General features: G+C 35.7%; 1 protein-coding gene across 2 annotated transcripts; it reads right to left on the bottom strand.

Moving 5' to 3' along the window:
* Positions 1–97: 97 nt before the first annotated feature.
* Positions 98–23,790, bottom strand: LOC132548762 (axin-1-like). Of its 2 annotated transcripts, none has more exons than XM_060212646.1 (11): positions 23,685–23,790; positions 20,868–21,884; positions 15,606–15,749; positions 12,376–12,469; positions 10,528–10,674; positions 9,458–10,248; positions 5,062–5,211; positions 4,622–4,843; positions 4,283–4,438; positions 3,744–3,965; positions 98–2,405 (listed from the first exon to the last, which is right to left on the bottom strand). In XM_060212646.1, exons 2-11 carry the CDS (start codon positions 21,830–21,832, stop codon positions 2,279–2,281), a joined length of 3,018 nt encoding a protein of 1,005 aa, XP_060068629.1. In that variant the 5' UTR covers positions 21,833–21,884; positions 23,685–23,790; the 3' UTR covers positions 98–2,278. The 2 variants fall into 2 exon arrangements, with proteins under 2 accessions (XP_060068629.1, XP_060068630.1); XM_060212647.1 differs by lacking the exon at positions 23,685–23,790 and adding an exon at positions 22,691–22,777.
* Positions 23,791–24,399: the final 609 nt, after the last annotated feature.

Here is a 24,399-nt window from a genome sequence, read left to right as displayed (position 1 = left end):
TCGTTTTTAGTTCAGCTATGAAACTGTTAAGCAACATGATTATTGGATTCCTTCAGTTGTGGCAGCTCGATGAAGCATAAAAATAACAACACATAAATACTTCATAAAATATTTGTTATAGTACAAAATTTTATTGGATGTAACTATTTATTACATAATGGAAATGTTGAACTAATTAGTGAAGTATGAACCAGAAAAGAATAATGACAATGCCTGGACATGTCAATAAAATAATTAATATTAATATGTACAATGTTCAAAAGTGAGATGTCGTTCTCACAGAATAAACATCCATCGTTCGTTTGAAATGATAATTTTCAGATTGAAGACCCTGTTTGGATAATGTCATAGAAAAACTACTTTTTGATTACTGTCTCTCCTGAATCACCCAAATTTAAATAGTATTTACCTCCTCCTATCTGAACTCATTATAAAATCTAAGAACGCTTGATACCATGAATAAGTTACAAAACAAACAAGAGAAATAAACCTGATTTCATTTACATTCAATACATTTCATTAATTAAAAAAGTTTTATGTATTAAAATGCCCACAGCTACTTAAGACTAAAAGGTATCGGCCAATCAAAATGAATGGACTGTTAAAATGGCAGTTGATTTTTAAATAATACCGGTAGTTTTTAACGATAGATCAACAGGAGGTTGCTGCCAAAATCACAACCGTAACTTCCTGATTTAACATGATACATCTGTTGAATAGAAATGAAATAAATAAATAGCTGTCTGAAAACCTGATCCTCTACCCTCGTCACCTGGGGACTTTTCCATCCATGATAATCGTAACAATCAGATAATTTTTTTCTTTAATTGACAAATTGACTTGTGGTGCCCTTGTATTTATCATGATTATTAAAAGACTACAGATATTCTGGGTTCCCTGTGTCCAAGTGGGGACCAATCCTTACAAATAATGACCAGACACTTCAAAAAATCATACTGAACCATAATCATTGCAAGAAAAAACTTTTTAAAAAAGACTTAGTGAAATATTCAAATATTTATGAAACTTAAAAATTACATTTTTTTCACCTTTAATTAAGACAGGGAATGTTTAAAGACGAGAGAAATCCATGAGCGAGGACACCAATAATAATTTTTTGTTTATTTTGAACTTTTAACACAAAATATTGTTTTTAATTATGGTATGCAAATTTTATTTAATGATCAAAGGTGGTCTATATAAAAAAAAAGCTTTGATCTGAATGGACACAGGCTCAGCAGTAAGAAGAACTTTAATTGTACATATTTATATAAATTTGTAACTATCAATTAAGTACTAGCAGAAGAAGTAGCACTAAGTTCATAAATTAACACAAGAGAAATAATTACAATATTATATATAATACAACATCCTTTTGATGAGGGATTTCAGATCAAAGCCAGAGATGTACAGAAAACTTGGACCTTGAAAACACTCTTTTCTTCTAAATGAATGCACTTTATGAAATAATAATGATATAATTTTTTTCACTAAACGAAATGATGATTGATGCACAATAACATATGTCTGATATCTTTATTTCAAAATCTTTGGTATATCTTATGTATGTTAAACAAATCTTTCTTAAAAGTCGTCATTGTAAAAAATAATTTTAAAACTCGGCAACAAATACCATTTCTTCATGGTCTTCATACTTACAGTGTAAAACATCAAATTATTCAAGTCTTGCACATCACATGCAAACTAGCTTTTCATTTTATTATCATTTTTGGAAAGTAATTTCTCATCATTCAGTTAATCAAAATTGCAAAATTTTCAAATTTGACATTTTTTTTTAGTTTTTTTTTTTTGTTTTTTCCCCCCCTCATGTTAAACTAAATATTTTTGTATGGTGTATCTTTCCGAAATATGCCTTCACAAAAACAACTTGATATATGTCCAAAAAATCCTCTATTTTTAAATCGTTATTTAAGGTCAAAGTCACCTGTCCACTACCTTAAGATCAAGGACACAATGCCCTTTACATTAGTCATACTGGCGAAAGTTCCAGTTACAGTCCAACAAATTCCCCTGAGTCAGCAGTTATCATTTGATCATACATGCATACTAATTGACATTTCTCCCTCTTCAGTCACAGTCATACACACATATATATATATATATTTATATATATATATATACATATTTACATGCATAATTACAAAGTTATTGAAATATTAAACCTTCTTTTCCAGTGACACTTGAATGTCATGGTTAACTTTCTTTTCTTTAATTTTTTGTTCGAAAGATTTTTTTTCTTTCCGATTTGCTCCGTCTTTTAATCCACTTTTTCCACTTTGGCTACAATCTTTCCTTCCCATAATGGAAGCATCTCATTGTCATCGCGGATTTCCTCAAAAACAACTTCACTCTCAAATTCATTGCTCAACTTCTTAAAGAAAAACCTGCAAGACACAAAAGAACAAAATAATTAACAAAAAATAAGAAAGTCATTCTTTTAAAGTTAACAAGAAATAATTATCAAATATGTCTGTTATGTCAATTCATAGTGTCCATATTTCCCCGATATGATAAAGTGCTCATGTTAACCGATACAAACCTTATTAACATAAGTGTCAATCTTCCTCCCCATAATCTAACCAAATTTACTATACTCGCTCATAATTGTGGCCTGCTCTCCTACAATCTTGTTACAAATTTATTGTATAAACATCAAATAAGTTGTGCACACTATTATAGCAAGTTTTCAAGCAGGAGGAAAGTAGGGTGTATCTGCTAGCAGGTTGAAGGGGAATGAAGTGAGACCTTCTTTCATCTTCCCTTTCTTCTAATCATCCCCTACAATAACCCTCCCTCCCTAACAAAACAGCATGTTTTCAAAAGGAATATACTAGATAAATGGTGTCAAGACACTAATTTTTTTCATAACAGTTGATAAAAAGAGGACTTATCTATTAGCCATTATCTGTTGGTACCTCAGATGTCCTTTACACACCCTCCCTAAAAGGGGTGTTTAAATGTCCCCATCCTCCTCCAAATTTACTTCACACTTACCCACAGTAATTACACAGAATAGGTAGACAGTAATTCTAATACCATGGCATGAGATATTGTCTTCAATAGTGAGATAGTGAATCACTAGCTTTGAGTGCAGTATCTTATGAATTTATTCAAAACTTAATAACTTTCATGGTATGAAGTTCTTTTTGTTTCTTTTTCTTTCACATTGTTTGAGCATACACTAAAGACATGCCTGCCTGTTCTATAACCCCAACATGTTCCAACCACATATTTTAGATACTTTGAAGGGCCTCTTTTACCCCTACCTCTGTCAAATGTCAAAGACCTTACAAACGTTTAGATCATTTGCCTGGCTAGTGATCAGAGGAGTGACAACCTGTTTTTGTGTTCGATTTAGGACAGGACTTCAAACAATGACTCCTCATGCACTTTCAGAAACTGTTAAAGTGCAAACTGAAGACTTTTTCAATCACAATCACATTAATATTATCATATCCTAATCGCTAATTCACATTGCATGCTTTTAAGAAATCAAAACGTTTTTAACAGTATTCAAGACAACACTGTTTTTTTTTTTTAAACAATGGTTCAAATTTCTATAGTTTCACCAATGGGATGCGAACTTCAGAAAGTTATAATAATAATATGGACTAATCTATCCTGGCAATAACAACCTTTGCAGTACACAGAAATACATTCTTCCTACCTCCTGATCAAATTAGTATTTTATCTCCTTGATCATGTTACAGTGATATACTTACTTGAAGTTGCCCCGGCGGCCAATCAGATGTTTGAATTGCGCCAGTGTGACATGTGTCCCATGTACAGTATGGCGGTATGGGATAGGCTCCCCGCAGAAGAAATAGCCAATGATGACCTCGCCCCCCTCTGTAGGGGCAGCAGGTGTGGAAGCGCTGGTCCCCGAGGGTGCTGACCCAGATGTATTGGCACTGCTCGATGACGATTTCTTACTGCCCTTCTTCCTGTAACACACAAACATCAAACAACAATTAGACATTGAAGATTTTATCCATGTTCTATAATATAATGCAGTTCCAATGCTGGTTGTAATATCTTAATTGCACCAGTTTTACTACATCTTTTACCTTTACATACTCAACAGATAAATATATGGTGCCGAAGTTTAGGAAACATCTTAAAGAATATGATAACAAATGGAAGTTTATACATAGACACTGCTTTAAATTGAAAATGTTTGATGCAAGACACTAAATGTTTAAGACAAGTTCCTCTCGATAGTCAAATCTACTGAGAAAGTTAAACCACTGGTCATACGTACTCAGTAGAGTTACTGGCAACAGGTGCTTCAGCAGCAGAAAGGTCAAGGTCACTCGGTACGGTGCGTGTTGTCGGGAGTGAAGGTCTAGCAGATGACATGCTCTGCGAGATGAACATTGCTACCTTTTTCTCCTTGGATGGAACACCAGTGAAGGACCTACAAACATTGACAAGGACAAAATAAGTATGGCATAATCAGTTACCATAAAGCTATTACGTCACCTAATATCACCTAATATCTTTCATTAACATTTTACATCTTCCCTACAACATTGTTACTGTGAACAATAGATCAGGTAACCGTGACCTAGTTTTATGGATATGATGCATGTGTTCTTACTTGGACTTGACAGGAACAATGTGTGATTCCTCCAGCCTGCGCTTGGCTTCCTCCAGCTGAACAGTGGTGTTGGGTGGTGTGGGGAGAGGCATGGATGGGTCCTGGACAAATGGCTGTGTGGGCAGAGCTTGACCACCCATTGTCAACCACGGCTGCAACATTCCAGTTCTCTCCACAGAAGCTGATCGACTAGAACCATGTGTTGTTGACTTCTTGTTAGATCTGGTAATGCAAGAGTAATCATTTTTCAAATTTTGATAACGACATCTTGTATGTTTTGAATCTAGAACCTCTGGATCAGAATATTAGACATTTTATTCTTCAATCAACAACATAGAGCAAAGTATGTAAAAATACATGATAGTATAAGATCACAAAGTTAAAACTGGGTTTTCCCCAAAAATTTTCATTCACAGTTGAAGATTCCAACTAGTGCCTACCCTTGCTTGTGAGGAGTAGTTGCAGAAGTGGCAGCGCCTGACCGGAAACGTTTATGGGATCCGCTGGTGCGTTCAGTATCAGTGCTTCCTGTTGCACCGCTACTGACATGCTCGCTGTCCCAAGAATTGTCCCGCATCCAGCTCAGTACCCTACAAATACACAAAAAAAATTTTGTTCACAGTACTACCATTTCAAATTTAGCTAATATATTAGGTAAGCTTACAAACACAACATGAAGTGTCTGTACTTGATATGTTTTCTCAAGTCCCTGTGGCCATCCTGGATCATGGAGAAGCATACTTGTAAAATCATATCACTGGATATATTTGTCAGAGATAAGAACTGGGCCACTGTCACATTTAACATGCTATCTTTTCTTTATCATCCGTTTGAAGAGAATGTTACTGGAAAGATATCTATCTCTTATTATCCAACACTCTGATTGGAATGTCAACTTGCGACCACTCCTTTACTTTTATCACAAGAATTCAGCAAATCACGAGTATCCCCCCTCCCCCCCCCATTTCTATCAAGAGACCCCATACTAAGGTTAACATTAGATGAAGATGAATTATGAAAACTCAGATAACTTTAATTTTATAACGTCCATATAATTTTTTATCTTGAAGTGTCAAATACTAAACAGACCCCTAATAACCTCAGACAATGGCTATGGCGCTTTATTATCATGTTTGTCCCCTCCAGGGACCCCCCTGACAGTAAAAGACAAATCATACCATTCCTTATAATGCTCTCCTGCCCTTATAGCTGTACCTTATCATATTTTTATTTTGTGTCAAGTCATGTTTGCAAAGGTTGACAGGTTTTGTAGAGATTGTGCCCATCTTACTGCAGAGTAGCGTGCAGGGGCCTTATCTCCACACTCCGAGAGGCAGTGTACAACATCCTAACAACATAATCAGAAAGTTCTATCGTCTTCATTCATAACCAATTATTTCTTTATGGTTATTATTATATCTAAACGCAGTTTTCAGGCAAGTTATGACTTTCCGATTACCTCCAACAACATGTGGAAAGTTTCAATGCATGAATGTACAGTTTTGTTTCTTTTCCAACAAACAGAAAGCACCTTATTTATAGCAGCTCTTCGACATGCACTTAAACATGTTTGCCTGCTACACAAAACAGCGAACTAAGGGGAAACAATAAAGAAACAGAAGGAAACAGTAGCAAAGGAAACACAGTAACATATGGCATAAGTTGTTTTTCTCTGTTATCAAACTCTAACATAACCCTTCCTATTTTTGAAACTTATCTGGAAAATTACAATTTTTTATCTTTTCATTTTTCCTTTTTTTTTATTGTACTGAAAGATGCTTGATGTTTGATAATTAGTATGATGTATATAAATAAGTAGTATGATGTACATAAACAATTTGTATGATAAACCTAAATAAGTTGAATGATGTACCTTAATAAGTAGCATGATGTATATAAATAAGTTGTACGATATATATAGATAAGTTGTATGATGTATATAAACAAGTTGTACGATGTATATAAATAAGTAGTATAACGTATGAAAATAAGTAATATGATGTACATAATTTTAAAAATTGATGTACATTAATAAGATGTATAATTAGTAGTACAATGTATTAAGTGTAATCGAGATGAAAGGAAAAGTGAAATAATGTTACAGCTCCACCATGTAAAATGTGCCCTGTTATTATCTCGGGTGTAATTACATGGGAAGTCCCGAGTCTTTCCTTTTTGTGTTGGAGTGTCAGCTTGATCACTTGTTTATCAGTAACAACATACTGAAAGTACAGGGTACTGCAAAGTACATTCAAATATTGCCAAGAGCTACACTACCATATGGAGGAATTTAAAGCTCTGCTCCTCTCCTTCAACTCAACCAAATAAAAAAGATAGTGGTGGAGAGAAGAGAAAAAAACCAATAGTCTTGGTATGTATCAGCTTTCTGTGTGGTACAAATTGCAGAGGTTCTGGTGGCCCTCATAGATTATAGCGTCTTATATGCCTCCAGTAGTGGAGTTGATGAGGGGTCCCTCCTACCTCTACGCCAACCTATTCCTTGCTCAGGAAAACTATGACAAGCATGTTTGATAATTTCTGTGTAATTTGTAAAGTGCTAAAGGAGACATACACAGCCCAAGTAGTGTCACTTCCCCAGGTCCTATTGCATGTGTTTATATACCTCTCCCTGGCTACACAAGTTCTTACTCCCCTTTTCAATTCTATAAGGACACTCAAAACCTTTTAATATATATATTATTACTATGAAAATATTTTCGTATCTTCTTTTTACTTTTAATTCTTATATGTCCAAACAAAAATGATCTTTATCATGACTAATGCTTATCAACAGGAACTTGAAAAAGATATTACTGCCTTTTTTTTCCCTTCCCGTTTTCCTCCTCCCCTCTGTTACACTTCAAAGCTGGTGAACAGACTTGTACATTCTTGTATAAAGTGAATCAGGCTTGTAAACACAAGATAGACTTGGTGTTCCAACATCTTACAATCATCATGATATTAATTAGCAAACCCTATGCTGCCAGTACTTCAAGCAACCATCATTTTCAAAGCCCTCCCCTTTCTTTTTTCATTTATTTGCTATTTATAACCTAATGCTGGTACCAAATGATACATGGCGGGGAAGCTGCCAGCACTGGGGGATGTGGCCCTTTGATGCATGGTCCGATTTCAGCATAGGCTAGTGATCCTAGAGTCTCACAGAAGCCTGCTGGCTGCATGGCCAAATGCTAGCCCTGACAGATGCTCTCCGTAGCTACAGCTACCACACTCAAATTCCTTCAAAAGCTTTGCCCTATAACTCTCCATTGTGCCTTGTACAAAAAGCAGCCTTTTGAAACTGGATAGGGATAATTAAGGACTATTCATGATCAATTATGGCCCACAATTTATCTCCCTTAGATCAAAGACCCTCGTCCCAATACAAGTTTCAATTTTTCAGACTGATTCATTTTCCAGGGTATTTGAATCTTGTACAAGCCAGGATTACAGACAGGAAATTAAGACAAGAGAAATCATAAAGTGGTCTGTGGTTTCTCTTCTCTAATAATCTAGAGTATCTGAAGCCCTATTGTATACAGTTAAATACATAAACTTGTCAGTAAATAAATCTAAAAAGCAGTCAGACACTATAAAAGGCTTCACTACATCCATGTTCAATATTATCATGTCTGATATATCAATCATAATACTATGAATATCAATCTATCAAAAACTTAATTTAGATGTTATCTTCACAAATCCTATCACACCAATTCAAGGATTTTATACACACTAGATAAAGGGGATTTATGTGAACAAAACATCTTGTCACCTAATGATAATACAACATTTAAATGAATCTACATGAGCCATTTGAAAAAAAAAAGCTGTTTTTATGAAATGACAAAAGCTATTGTTTATTGGTTCAGGGCTGACTGATGAAGGACCCCAAGTGATTTCATAATTAACAGTCACAATGGGGGAGATATTGGAGCTTGGTCTAGTTGTGAAGCAAGATTTATGTAACAGATGCGAGTTGGTATCCCACACAGCAGGGATTCTCTACAAGCTGTGGATGACATTCAAATGTTGGTGTTTCTTAATATGATAAGAGGATCTTTGATCTACTCTAACTGCTGAAAGCCTGTATGTGTGCCCCCACTAATTTTTACAGATTCCTTTTATCAGAAAATCCTGAATCTGTAGAATCATTGGGTTCCTTACAGCAGAGGCCCTGGACTGCTACATACATCAAAGGGCTGTGTTTACTTTGAAGCCTTCAGTAAGGTTTGCCCAGACTTAAATTATTCAATATAAACAGCACATTCTGTTTAACATGTTGTAGCATGCTAGTCTACAGTGTATCTTCCTTATTTTACAGTTGGTAGTACCAGTTTCTCCTGATGCTACTTTCTCTTCTACTGAAAGGGTTGAATTATCTCCCTTGCAAAACAGGTCAATCTTTACAACGACCTACTAATGTACCATAGTCAACACTACATGAACTTTGATAGTGTCACTTTACCCTTGGGACAGATTTCCTTGTCATCCAATTGTAAAACAGCCTGAAATAAATCTTTTCAAGTTGTAGATCAGATTGTCTCTTGATAAATCTTTTCAGGGTCTAGATAAGATTTTCTCTGATATCTTATCCAAGGAAACTACCATAATGTATGACATAAACACCATACAAAGATATACTGTTACCATGGTATCAACCATACAAGGGGGCCCTTTAAATATTGGTTAAAATTCAAAGACAATCACCATCAGAACTCATCATGACCGAAAACGAGGCCTGGTATGTAATGGTCTTACCAATTTCATATTCTTTCTACTTCAAAATGAATATCATTGAATTCAATTGAAATGATTTTTTGAATTTATACTTACTTTTCTGTAGAGGGATCCAGAGGAGCATTTGGCACAGCCATTGGTGATATAGACTCAATCATGCTAATTCCACTGTCAATGTTGCTGCTTGTATCCGAATGTTTACGATTAGTACGGCGTGTAGTCCGTCCCCTATCAGTATTATTAGTTTCACTATTTCCTGACCCGTGTCCACGCGCACTATTAGAATTCACATCACCAGGCCAACAACTCACATGTTGTTGTGCCTCATATTCAATATATGTCTTGGACTTGGGGTCACGAGAATGATGGTGATGATGGTGATGGTGTATGTGACGATGCGTTTCCACAGAGGGTTTGTCCTCACCCATTCCACTGTCAAATGAGGAATGATAGTCTGGACGTTTCTTGTGAAATGATTTATTATTGTGCACTGAAGATGGCAAGGTATTGGGCAAGGGCAGTGTCTGATTAGCCGAGGACTTGCGATCAGCTGCCGACCTCTTTAACGACGGTGACTGTCGTCCAGGCGACCGAGTGGGTGTCTGTTGAGCAGAGCTCTCCCATATTCGGGACACATGTTCCTCCAGAATGCTATTGGGATTGTCGTCGTCCATTATCACAGCAGATGTCATTAAAGGCATAGAGGTAGCAGAGGATGTGTTCCTCAACACTGCCGACCGGTCAAGAGACCTGTCTAACCTGTCCATTGACCGATCCATCGACCGATCTATTGAGCGTTCTATAGACCGATCAAGGCGTTCCAGTCGGTCAACTGAACGATCCACAGACCTGTTCAACATTGATCTGTCTCCCTCCTCCAAGTCAGACTACAAAGAAACAAAGAATACATTGTAATCGCTCTTATATATAACCACTTAATATAAAAATGCTACAGATTTCTTCCAGCTTCTGTCATAGTGTTAAGTGACATATCCTTCATATCCTGTAAGTGATATCCTTGCAAATGAAAAATTCTATTATAAAATCTTTGACTTGAAGAATGTCCTCTCTAATGACACTCAAGATTATTATTATAAACTAAACAGGGGCTTTTAAACAAAAACTACTGATATTTTCTGTAATAAATACAACATCAGCAACATTACCTCTAAAATTCTACTCATAGATTCATTCAGTTTCTCTTCTTTTTCTCGCTCCTTCAAAACTCTTTCAAGCTTCTCTATCAACATGGCAGCAAACTTTTTAGGATTGACTTCAGCAATGTTGGAGTCCTTTGGTGCTCTTTGAGTACGCTGCAAAACAAGGATAACATTCTGTGTAAACTCATAGATAAAACCTTCCTTTTACTATATAATCTGTTTCATGTCTTGTATGTGTCCTAATCCAAATTATGGACCTACAAATTAAAGTTTCTGTATTGTTTTCTAAACAATAACTGCTTCATTTTTTTCAGTTTTTTTTCCCAGAAACAACCTCAAATATACAAGTCCATTAATTATTTTTATGTTTATTTATACAGTGATTTCTAATCAAAACATCAGCAAGTTATTTCTGCCGAGGAGCCAGCAATGAAAACGTTTCATGTCCATATGAAAGGATTCCTATAGGCTTAAAGCTTACAACACAATAAAAAGAGCCTGATGATGGGACCAGGAGAGACTGTGTGTTTATACTGTATATAAATATATATCAAACACCTTGATGCTTTTTTTCTACATGGATGTCATACTCTCTGTTAACAGTGATCTATCAACTATGAAAACAGGCTTTGAGTCAACAAACATGATACAGACCAACCTGAACCATCAAAGCTTGTTTTCAAGTCTTTGTTGTCATCCGATTGTTTTTGAAAGAGTATATCCTCCCGGATGTGCATATTTCATTTGTTCTTGCTTTGGGTTGGTTTATTTATTATGGATCAAATGAAAGTATTATTGCAGCACATCAAAAAGACCAAAAGAAGTGTTCATTAATTTTTGAAACAGATGCAAAATTGATGCTGCTTGATTAGAAAGTGTTCTGTTAAAATAACAAAGGGGGTTATTTCCGCACAGTATCAAATATACCTGTTGAACAACTTGTCATATTAGTACAACAAGCTTCACAACCCTCTTTACTCCTGTTTCTTTGTGTTATCTCTATGAAATCTTTCAACAACAAAAAAAATCTCAAGTGTCCATTTCCTTATATCCATATTTACATAGAAACAATGAAAAAACAAGTGTGTTCATCATTAATTAAACAACACACAAAAAAGCTGATATCCCCTTCAAAGGTCATACTTTGTTTAAGTGTAACTTCTGAAGTATGGCTCTGCCTGTTGTTTTGTTTTTACAAAGGCAACAGGCAAAGTGACGAAGCTCTCAATACTTTATGAAATATGCAGGTAAAATGTGGGCACAAACATTTAACTGATGATGGTGTTGTAGATGAAAGGAAACCACAAAAGACCGACTTTTCTTTTGCTTCACTTTCAACAATCAACCTAACTAGAAACACAGGGCTGTGATCTAACAGCTGGGAAACACTTGAAATCCAAGTATGGGTGTGTCAGTTTGGTTTTTTTTTTTTGTTTTTTTAATTCATACTTTTATTTTTTGAATCACAAACAGATCTGAAGGAGTTGAAAAGTTGTTTGATTTAAGTACAAAGAGCCCAGGGTGAATCAATTAAAAGAGTGTCTTTTAGGTGCAAGGTATCAGTGTTAAAAGAAGGTGGATCTCCCAGCAGAAAAACAATCTTTAAACTCCGAGAAAAAGTGCATTTTTGTGTTTAAGTTTTCACATTGTTGAATAACAGAGTAATTGGATGTTCTAGTTTAAGTGGGACCCACCAGATGTACCAGAGGGGTAAATAAGGGGCTTTTAGAAGAAATGTGGTAGACTTATAGCTGAAGGAGCAGCAGACACATCTAGGATCAGACAGGGACAGACTACAATATCTTCATAGTGTTTAAGTGTTCAGTAGCCTAGCACAGAGTTCGAGGTACATACAGGTATAAACTGCTGATGAATTCCACTCTCCCGGTTTTGTTCTGCCCGTTTGCGCATTGCCCGGCGTTGCCTTTTCCACATCTTATCATTGTCACTGGAAGATAAAAAAAGATAGGAATTAATAATTAACATTTGAAAATATTCTTATTACAAAATATATCTGATTGAAAAATACGAAAATTTCTCAATCAATTTTTTTTTATCAACATTATCCCGCAGTAAAAAATTTCAAGTATGAAATATTGGCAGTTGAAAAATACAAAACTTCCAAACAAAAGCTAGTCATTTTGTTTAATTCGGAAATATCAATATTATTCCACCCACCATACCCAGATATCTTCAGTTTCTGAGGCCAGTTCTATTGATCGTCCAATACGGACATCTGTGAATTGGTCAGGCTGGACATCATTAATACAATTTCTATCTGCCTACCCACTAACACTATAACATTAAAAGGCCAAAAAAGACCATTGATTAATGCATGGCTGCCTACAAGAGTTATTTATCCAATGCTATTAAACAATTTCAGGTTCTATTTGTTTGGCAAACACACCCAGACTACACACATGTACAACATGGGGAAATATCAGTTTTGTAAGCATACAATATCCTTTGAGGTTGGACATCAAAGGAATTTCAGTCTGCTGCCATGTTGCCTTGGTGTAGTTAACTCTGTGTCACTGTTCACTGTCATTAGCCAACTTTTCAGCTTAATTTACACTACATGTGCACAGCTGTTATGAGGGCCCTGCTAAAAACGCTGTTCAAAGGCTCAAGTTCTAATTATTGACAGAGCCTGACTTAGCTCAGCCATTGTGTGTGTGAACACTTGGCTCAGAAGACTCTGATCCAATCAAACACTGTGCATCACAATTATTAATCGTCAAACCAGTAATTATTGTACTATTAATCACAATGTAGAAAAACAACCGGCTATCTACATGTAATATGTGTTTGGCCTGTATTAAAAAAGGTCATAACTGCATTTGATCTTAGTTCTTTTTAAGTCCTTTTATTTCCATATTTCATGTCTTTCATCCTACCTAATTCCATAAAAGTATTGAATGATTCTGCAAACAACAAACAGTCAATTCATTAAATATTCCTTTTTAACTCGTTTGGTTCTCTCTCAAAACCCTGTAAAGTTGGAGCTACCTGCTGGTGCATTTTACTGCTGTATGCTCCTATCGGACATAAAACCACACAAATGGCTCGGATCTTTAGAGTGAATTTTACAAGTCTTAGGATCACAGGTAAGTTTCCCCTTGGGAGGCCCCTAACTGGTCTAAGCGAACCTCTTCAAAGCTTTCAGTGGTAATGCAGGCTGGATGGAACACAGGTATACTTCAAAGGGAAATCCCCATAAAAGATTGTATTGGGTATGAGCAAAGGGCCATCGAAGCGGGGATCAAAGGCTCCGAAAACAATAAACCGCTTCAAAAATCTACCCAAGCAAGGATTGACTTGAGATAATTAAATTATGGCTAAAGTAAAATACAGGTTCCCTTACTGTAAAGGCCAAGACTGGTGCTTTGAAATAGCAAGAAGTGTATCAATTCACTGTACGTCTCAATGGAGTTTTAAAAATATTTTTGAAAGAAAAATATTTATAAAGTTGTTTTTATACAAGTAAACAGAGATGTCACTATCTGCGTCAATGATCAATGGCATGTGATTACTTCATCTCAAAAACTACTATTTTCAGTGCAAGCGAAACAGATTAGTTCAATGTGTAGCAATAACCTCCTTTTTCCCAGCATAGGAGTGGGATGGGAACCAGACTTCAAAGGAGACGGCAGGGAACCAAATGATGGTGACAAATTTACATCAAAATTAAGACATCAAATTATTTACATCCAGAAATTCAAACAGATATCCTTCATTCATGTTTAAAAGTCAGAAGGTTTTGACCTTTTAAATTGAATATTCATTTCTACATAAAAAATTTATTCAAAAGTTTATCATTTTGTATTGTAATTATAAGATGTGAAAAAGTTTTACCATGTTCTTAAACCTAAAAAAAATTCTAATTCTAAACCAAACAGTATTTATTGCACCTCCTGAAGTTTTTGCTAGAATTCTAGTGAAGTTGCAACACTGTCAGTGTGGTATCTCCGCTAGGTGTGGGGCTTTTGAGATTTTAGGTGAAACAAGTACACAAGGCCCTAGACAAGATGTATACACATACAGCCTTACTCCTAGACTGACCCTATCTCCTAAATCGCTGATCAAACGAAACAGGATACCTGTGCGCATTTATCAATTTGACACCATTTACGTTTTCACTCTGTCATTTAAACCAATATGAATGCTAGCATACCACTAGAAAGAAAGTCATTTTACCGATTTGTAATCCTGTTCGCCCTAGTAATACAAAGTGGATTCTTCTCTCTCTGATTCAGCAGAGTCAATTCTCCCTTAGGAGGTTAAATCTATGCTGGCTGGTTGTACAGCTGCATTCATTTATTTAATAATATACATATTTCAAATGAAGTGAAAATGCTGTGTACCTGTTGGTTATTACAACACAGCTAACTCAGGTGTTCGACTAAAGAAGCCTCTTGCACTAACACCAATCTCTATATGTGAGCAGTAACATTCTCTTTACCTTCTGTCTTCAATATCCCATAAAATGCATAAGCTGATATTGGCCTCTAACACAACTTCAAGTTGCAAAGATTTTCAAGTTCTGAACAAAAGGGATGAGAAACTATCTGTTTACAGATAGTGTTTCTAGCACTTCTTTGTACTGGAATTCAATGTTGAAAATCAAACAACAAATGAAAAATTGAACCGATACAAACAAACAAATTTAGTTGGTCTACCAAAGAAATAATATCCAAGCATGCTGGTGCTCTTTCATTCAGCCGAGTATATGTACTATTAAATATTCTTCTTGCAGGATAGAATAGTATTCTTTCTGAAGGATCCGAGTTTTTTTTAACTGGCAAGACAATGTAAACCCAGTATATAATCTTCAAAATATCTGTTTTTTTTTGATAAATTAATTCCCAATTTGACAAAAAAAATCTTGATACCATACCAATTTTATCCCATCTCTGAACTGAGAAACAAAGCAGTTCTACTATTATAAGCTATAGATATGGCAGGACTCATTCGTCGATAACTATGGGAGACATTCCTATCGACCAATTTCTTATCCTTCAGTCATGATAATCCAAGTCGATCAATGTTTTCAGAATGTCAATTGATAAAAGTTTACTACTTACACACTGCTGTCAATTGAGCGCGTGTCATCAGTCAAGGCATCACTGGACAAACTCTGTATCTCACTGTCCTGGGCTGATACTGGCGCGTAGGACACATGGTAAGGATGAGCCAAGGGCGTCCGTGGGGCAAATGGCACAGGAAAACTACAAAAAAAACACAAAACAATTCAGAAAATTCATGATCCTTCATATTTATGGATCCGAAAATATTCTAAAAGATCGTATTGATTAGAGAACATTTATCAAACTAACAAACATCCATAAATTGTTTCTTAGGGAATCAAATCCATGTATAACACATGATGCCTACATAACTGACATAAAGAAAAACATGAATATTCATGAGTAGGCTGAAACAATAGGTAATATGTAAACCACATTATGAATGTAATATATATCAGATTAATTTTACAATCAATCATTCAGTCTCACAGAATACAATTACATACATCAAAAAGAATCACAGTTGTTGAATGTTTTTCAGAGTATCACTTTCACTTTTTTCTGAGTTTTATATGGCATCATATTGATTCCTCATGTGTCATTCTATACTTTTGTTTTATATTTCACAAATTGTGTTAATCTTCGTTCTCTTTTTATTTTATTGTTGATTGAACGCCTCGGGCTACACTTGTGTGTTTGAGTGGAAACAACCACTTTCAGTTCCTTGTACGAATGTAAACAATGCTAAGAATGAAGGTGATAATGAATGTCAGATGTCATGCGAGTGTTTGAATGAGATGATGATACTGTTGTAAGAGTTTATCTGAATAAGAGTTAGTCATACTTATTAATTTTTACATTATCTTTCTAGTCATACTTTTTATTTTAAATTATCTGTTAAAAAGGAATTACTAGCTATACTACCTTGCAAAATTTAATTTGTAATTTTAATCCTTGTCAAGTTATTTTTTGCACTTTATTGTTTATATTGGGGATGGAAGATGGCAAAGGCCATACAATTCAGTAATTTTGGGGACTGAGATTCGAGTTCTACACTCATGTGTTTCCACTGAATCTCTTAAATTTTGAGGACCCACAATATCTCCTGGTAATGGGACTCGTCAAAATTTTGGAAATGGTGTTCTAGACTCGGCTGAAAATATCCAACAATTATTAGTGCCATTCAGATTTACAAGGCAAAGGCCTGAACCATAGATGTACCATGTGCCATTAGAAAAATGACACAATGTAAATTCAATAAGGAAGATTTTTTTCAGTATGTAGAAGATGAAACAAATTGCTTCTCAAAAGAGCACTGGTGTTAATATATATATATCCATTTCAAACATTTATGAACTACCATATCTAGGTGGGTATTCTAACAACTGCATTTAGTTGTAAAGAGATTCACATAAAGTATTTTGTGTGGTACTCTAAGATTTTACCAGACTCACTGATTAGCTCTGGGACTTGCTCTTTTCAAACAAAGCAGAGTGCAGGACTCACTCACTGATCCTAAATCCTACAAAAATTATTGGGAACATACAGGTAATATGATAGGTGTAAAGACTTTTTTTTGTAATTGTGGTCACCATCTTGAGTGAACACGATGTATGTAATGAATTTGATGGAGGCTAGGTAACACACTATTGTATATAATTAGTGAGTAAAATCAGACGGTTGTTGTGTTCAGTGAGATTCTATGGTAATTACTGTAATTATGCTACAGAAGAGACCTTCAAACCCATTCACTCACTGTACACATGCATCCAGTGATGTAGATCGGGCGTGGTATTAATGTCTACAGGTGCACTTGCACAAAATATGCTAAAACATTTCTTTAGTGCTACTAAAATACTATTTCAAACACAATCATTCAGTGTTTTCTCTAATAAACAATATTTTAAATCTTTTTATCTCATTGGATTATAACAGTTATTGAGGAAGTCACATTTAAAATCTCTCTTCACTTTTAGGTGAAAAATAAACAAGAAAATAGTATAATCAAACTGCCAATGTGTTTCCCAGTAATAATCAAAACACCAGCATATCAGATCAAAAGATCTTGATATTTAGGAACACTTAGTTATAAAACCTTCCTCCCCGCTCAAGGAGGCAGTCGTGAGTAGAGAAGGCATCTCTACTGGAACAACACTGGTAAAGCCCTACCACCAAAAGCCTCAAGTGCTCTCTGGCACAGATCAAAGCACCCATCAGACCATGAATTTTCCTATCATCTAAGTATGTGCCCTCACTTCAAGCACTAACCTACATCGAGCTGGGTTTTTTATCCCCTCTCTTTTGTGTGCGTGTATGTGTGTGTGTGAGTGCAAGAGCTCAGTCGACAGAGAGATCTTGAACATTTTAAAATTCTATCATGGGTTATACGATACACTAGCAGGAATCTTAGTCAAGACAAGAACAGGACTAGATGGTTTTGTTTATAGCAAGTAGGATCAAACATAATATTGTTAAATAGTTGAAAGAATTAAATTATGGTAAATATCAAACTCTTAAATAACCAATATCATTCCTCTAAAGATATTTTAAAGTTAAAAAAAATATTCAATCATTTAATATACATGTATATATATTCCAAGATGGAAGAGTACATCTATCATAATTCAGAAAATCTGTTTTTATTCCAATATAAAGAATTCAGAATATATACAAAAAAAAAAACTGGCCTTGTACAAAAGTAGGCTACAGACTTTCATCTGGTGGGAAAAAAAACTAACTACAAATAAAAGTCTTCTTTGATTACTTTCCCTAAAACAAACAAGAAATAGATGAAACAAAAGTGAGACGAGTCAATTTCTGTGTACTGTTTACCAGGTAGAAGTGTTCTGGAGGGATTTCTCTCATCAACCAAGTGGAACCTATCAGTGAGTAGTCTATGTGATCTGGCTCAAGCATGCGTACTGCCTTACTACTATACAGCATACCTGTCACCAAAACCTGCTCCCTATTCTTGAACCGTATGACATAACAAGAACAGATTGGAAGGGAGATGGACAAAAACCAGCAACTCCATAAAAAATCACTTTCTTAAATAGTGTCCTGATATTACCATCAACAATACAGATGCTTAAAGCAGAATTCATCTGAGCTATGTTTTCCGTTTTAACTTCCTAACTTGCTTTGATGTCAACTTTGTTCAATAATTTATCACGTTAAACAAACACAAGTGCTTGGCAATTTTCCAATCTAAAACATAAAAGGCGAAAAACAGCTTTGAGAATTTAATTGACTGTCACAAGTTTTTAAGTCAATTTTCTTAGTCAAATATGAAAGAATAATAAACTTAAACCATTATGAAACTATAAAAATAAGTACAAGTGGAGAATTGAAAGCTATAACCATAAATGTTTTTCAGTATTTACTTCATAATGCCCTGTTTAGTCTTGTCTATATCAATATAATGCAACAAAACTGGGTCAAAACAGGTGAGACAACGTTTTAGCAATGAAAGCTCATTAGCACACACTTGTGAACTGCCCAGGTGGAATGAGGCAAGGCCCATTGGACAGGACAAAGCCAGTCGATGAACAGACCATGGCCAGTGTACTTGATGCCCCCTAGTCATTAAGCCCCTCCATGTAAATCTGTACACACAGCCTTGTAGACTACAGAGAAGCTACAGATTTCCTATGACCTCCTTGGCTAGTACATAGTAAAGCAACTTCAGCCAAATTAAAGCATCGCAAAGATTTATTGGATCAATGCAAGCCTATTGGCTTTAATGTCGCTCTGCCTACTGCTGTTCTAGAAAAAGTGGATTTAGATTGGCACAGTTTGGAGGGCAAGGAAACAAAGTTATAATATACCAACACAGAACACTACAATACAAGAGTTGTTTACAATCACACAAGACCCGAGATGCCAAAATGCCACCAATTTTCTCTTCATCTTGTTATTTTTATACTTAGTTTACCTTTTTTGGCAAAGATCTGATTTAGGTCTACATTACTTTACTCCACGAGAGCAATCATTACCTTTTAGCTATATGGATCATGTATTACAGTACTACAATACACAACAGATATAACATAAAACCATTCTATCCGGTTCAGCGTTGGTAAATTTAGAACTGTTCACAACTGTGTTTACAAACCATGGAATAGTTATCTGGGTAATACAAGGGTGTTAGGGTATATTCCACTATGTGTACTAATTACCACTGATTGTTTGATCAAGCTTGAGTCATACAGTGCAACTTTAATCAAAGAATCATTTATTAAAATTTTGGGAAAACAGCCAGTTTTATAGAAATGTTCCACACTATAAGGTAATGTGGTACACATGCATTTCTTACAATACACTTACAGATGCTTATTATGTACCACATATTTTAAACCTCCGGGTTATCAACAATATCCGGCTATCGGCCGATTAACCCCTCTGTAATTTGATTTTGGCCAGTTGTTTTCACCAAACATAGTTTTACAAAAAAAATCTGACTGAAAAAGATTTCTCAGCGTGTTGGTTATATTAAGACACTAATACATTAAAAATGAACAAGTAAGATGTTACACTTGTTAACTCTGGGACCTTGTGTGTGGGCCTGGTGGGTACATGTTGACAAACTAGTTCATCCTTTTTTCAATGTCACATTTCAGGAATAATTCCGGACTTGCCTACAAATGTTAAAAGGTCTTCACAAACTTTGTCAAGGTTTGCCAGAATTCAACGTCTGACAACTTAAGTCTGTTACTACTTCACTGATTTGCGCCGACAGTCCACAATTAGTCTAATTTTTTAAAATCTAATAAACTCTGACAGTTCATTAAATTTAATATGCTTAATCAACTTAGTGTTTGTTATCTATATTTGACATGTTGCATGTTGTTGACAGTTCAGATGTTCCCATGTCAGTATGTTCAAACTAATGGTGCTTCGCCTCCCTTGACTCTAAGACAAGGGCGCTTCCCTTGAACCCCAAGGCGCTACACCCCCCCCCCCCCTCCCCCATCAACCAACCCAGGTCCATTCTTTTAGTCAATCCAGTTGAAACAAATCACCTTTCATCAGGTAATACATCAAGATACAACCTTGTGTTGCAAGAAGTCTTTGTAAAGCTGACAAGTCACTTGTATCTCTTGTAATTTTATGGTACTATGAAATTAAAATGAAATTGGCACTAGATTTTAAGTGATGTATACCACTGATCTTAACATTTTGTATTCCTACTTCAGTTTGGTACTGATCATCTTAAGATGACCTCCGATTCCTCTTCCACTTTCATTACCAAGTTGTTGAACCGAAATCCACAATCTGTAAGTAAAACAACAAGTAGTAAAGGCTGTGAGAGATCCTTACCTACTGAAGGCTTCTGAGGAGTGTTTTTTAGCACCAGAACTTTCCCCTTGGCTTGACCTTGACACATTTGAACTTTTACCACTAATAGGGGGTCCACATACTGACGAGGACAGGTGAGTCCCATTTGTTTGAAGTTCTTGGTCCTCCATAAGCGTGGGAAGAGGTCCAACAGACACTGGCCGTGTAATGGACCCACTTGAGGTGTTACTGCTCTTGGGACTCTCCCCACCCTTCTGGACATATTGCACATACAAATCAGATTTTATAAATAATGGATAGGTATTATTCCGCATGTCTTGTTCCACTTCCGTCTGTGCCTCATCGAAAATCTCACGATTGAGGTCCACACGTTTTTGTAACTTATCATGTATATCCTTTTTTGTAGCTTCACTTATACACGGCAGTTTATCCGATTTAATATACTTTTTATGAATCACACGTATCACATTTGCAATGCTTTCACCAGAATCCTTCTTTTTCAGACCCTGGCAAGCAAACCAGAATTCCACAGCATATGACCCAAGACCTTCTTGGACCAAGAAGTTCCGAAATTGCTCTACACCTTGTAAATCCTCAAGTAAATAATTGAAATTCTCTGCCCATTTCATGAAAGACGGAGTACTGTTCTCATTGAACGGTGGCGAACTTGAGGCACTCCCCTCTGGTTCAAAGCCCAGAGGGGCCATGTCGTCATCGTCTATGCAGCTTACACTCATTGACTGGGCGGACTTGTTGGACCGACGGGGAGTAACAGCAGGGGAATCTCCTCGGTTGGACCCCATACTCTTGGAGGATGTCTGACTTTTGTTTGACAACTGGCTTTTGTGCGAGCCACTACTCCGTGTAGAGACTCCTCCGTTCGAAACCAGTTCATTTTCCTCGCCGTAGACTGGGGGTCGGATAGCGGACTCCGTAAAGTTGCTTCCCCCTGACTCATTGAGGAACTGATGTACTTTGCTTGTCATCTTGCAGACATGGTACTGGTCCAACGAAGAGATCAAAGTGTCAAGTCATCATCTAAAATTGAAACAAAGATTTAATATTTTGAGCAATATCTATCGCAGGAGTATTATACAATATCCTAATTTCATCTTGGACACAACCATCAAGTGTTCAATAAGGCAGATAGCGTTCATTCCATTTCCCACCTCTTGCATGTATAAAAAGGATTAAATTACATCATTCGAACCACAACACTTTGTAGTACTGGGTTTAAACATGACCGCAAGCTACAAAAGATACACAATCAAAGTTATATGACTTATTTACACACTTGTATTATAAGAATTTTCAGCTTTTGAAAACAAATGTTCCAATTTTTAATGCCTCTGATCTCATAGTCAAAAGCACATTATCAATCATGTACACATGTATGCAGTATAAAATGGTCTATGTTAAATGTTATCGTAAATAGTAGTATTTTAGTTACCTATGCAGCTGCAGTGAGTGACTGGGTGGGCTTACATGTAACTTAACAACAAATTTATCAGAAGTTGGCAAGGTAGAATTTATGGAGGTGCTTTCCTTCATCCCCCAACACTATGAAAACATCAATGACTGCCTATAGCAAAATGGAGTCATATAATTTCTATTTTCACTTCATATATTCTTCATGAAATATCATTACAATTGTATTTGTGCATATCAGTCGATTCTCAAGTTTGTGGCTTTCAACCAAATTTCTGACCCCGTTTCTTTTTGAATGAAATCCCACATCGGTGTAAGCAGCTCGAATACAAACAATGAATTGTTAAATCTGGAATAAAACACGTCTTCGATGTTTATATATCTATCGAACAGCTAAGAAATATCCCCTTACTTACATTTCTTTCTCTAACATCACGAAATCAGCACCGTTTACAGCAAGAATTAGTGAAATTGTTCGGTATTACCACAATCCACACAGAGGACATGAGGCCGCCATTATAGCCTATGCAAATATCGGGGGCCAAGAAGGGGGAAACGGTATAAAAATAAGAATATCAACATTGTTGTACTTTGTGTTAAAATGAAAAGTTTTCATTGCGTTTTCATTTGTACTGCTTTATTTAGCAAAAAATTAAATGACAAATTTCTTCATTTTTTACACATAGAAGATATACACAATTAGTGAATTTATCAATAAAACAAAATTCTTCACAGTGCATATATGACTATTCATGTTAGGAAGTGCTCTTATAAATTTCAATGTATTATTGTTTATAGAAGTTATACAGCAGTAAAATCACGGGTTTATCCATTACTTTTCGTTTGTTATTTTCTTCGTTTGAAGAATGTTGGACATGAAATTTCATAATATCGTTTGATTCATTACGTTATTAACGATAAATGCTGTCATTGTAAACCGAAGCCGTACTCGTACTATCGAGCACCTGCTCTCATCAATTAAAACTGGTAATTGGATTTTTTCATGATTGTTGGTAACACCTAAATCGATATCGGTTCAGTACAAAAAACAAACAATTACTGATACTGAAAACATTCATAAAAGTGAGAATATTTTTACACATTACCAGCGGAATTTATAAACACGTTTTCACACAACAAAATAAACAACGCTTCACCATACGAGTATAATAAAATACACCCAAGGTTCCTCATTCGATAATCCATAGAATTTCCACACACATAAGACATTTTGGGAATGCTCATAATATTCACCTACGGATCTGTTGTGCTGTCTAAAATACGAAATCCTTGCTATTCAAAATAGTCCGTATGAAAGTAGGGAGTAGAAATCCTGTGTGAAACCTTCCCTAGTCAAGTTTTAGTGAGATATACACAGCAGATGAAACACAATGTAAAAATAACACGTACCTGTTCCGATTTGCTTCTTATGCATATAAAACAAAAATGGCGTCTCACTAATTTCAAAGTTTTGAATCCGAGACGATTCTAAACATCAAAGCCACATGCCCGCCGCCGACAATCCTTGTTACATAGTGACGTCACAAGCCTTTAGATGTACCGCACCAATCAGCGGGAAGATAAAATCAGCATTCACAAAAATGTTTTTGGCGAGTCCAACATGCCAAGGGGTATCAGACTGGTGAACGTAAATATAAAATTCGATCATAATTACAGTTAGATAATATGACTGCAGGCGATATTATACACATTTCAGAAAATTTAATGTAAACCTGATTTTATATGATAGACAGATATGGCCCCTTTCATAATTATAAAAAAGTCGTTTTAGTCAACCTGGTCTCCCCTTCACCTATTTCTAACATTTGATAGCTTCCGATAGACAACAGTCAGTAGGGAGAATGTAAACTCTTAGATCTTAAATGTGTTTTAATATTAAAATATGGAAATAACCAAGTGATTCCATAAAAACTTGACAAAGAGATGTTTTAGATTGAAACATGAAGAAACATGTTGTGTCGTTTCTGACTTAAACAAAGTTACTGAAATGACAAAATCTGTCGGTATAATGTTCCTTTATGGATAATTCGTTGCCCCTATAAATTACATACATAAGCTCGGGGCGCGCTTTGAAGTCCCTGGTCAGTGCGTTGAGCTTGAGTTA

Source organism: Ylistrum balloti, unplaced genomic scaffold (assembly GCF_031769215.1).
Source record: "Ylistrum balloti isolate Yb309-2 unplaced genomic scaffold, AGI_CSIRO_Ybal_v1 Utg370026, whole genome shotgun sequence".
In the NCBI taxonomy this organism is placed as follows: Eukaryota; Metazoa; Mollusca; class Bivalvia; order Pectinida; family Pectinidae; genus Ylistrum; species Ylistrum balloti.
The sequence above is the reverse complement of the archived record's forward strand: the minus strand, read 5'-3'. Positions and strand labels throughout refer to the sequence as shown.

What these genes read in the sequence shown, in the direction of transcription:
- LOC132548762 (XM_060212646.1), bottom strand. Translation starts at nt 21,832, where the DNA reads ATGACAAGCAAAGTACATCAGTTCCTCAATGAGTCAGGGGGAAGCAAC. An exon ending in CGCTCAATTGACAGCAGTGT is followed by an intron (nt 12,470 to 15,605) that starts GTAAGTAGTAAA and finishes TTTATCTTCCAG; the next exon opens with TGACAATGATAAGATGTGGA. An exon ending in TTCATCAGCAGTTTATACCT is followed by an intron (nt 10,675 to 12,375) that starts GTATGTACCTCG and finishes CTTGTTTTGCAG; the next exon opens with CGTACTCAAAGAGCACCAAA.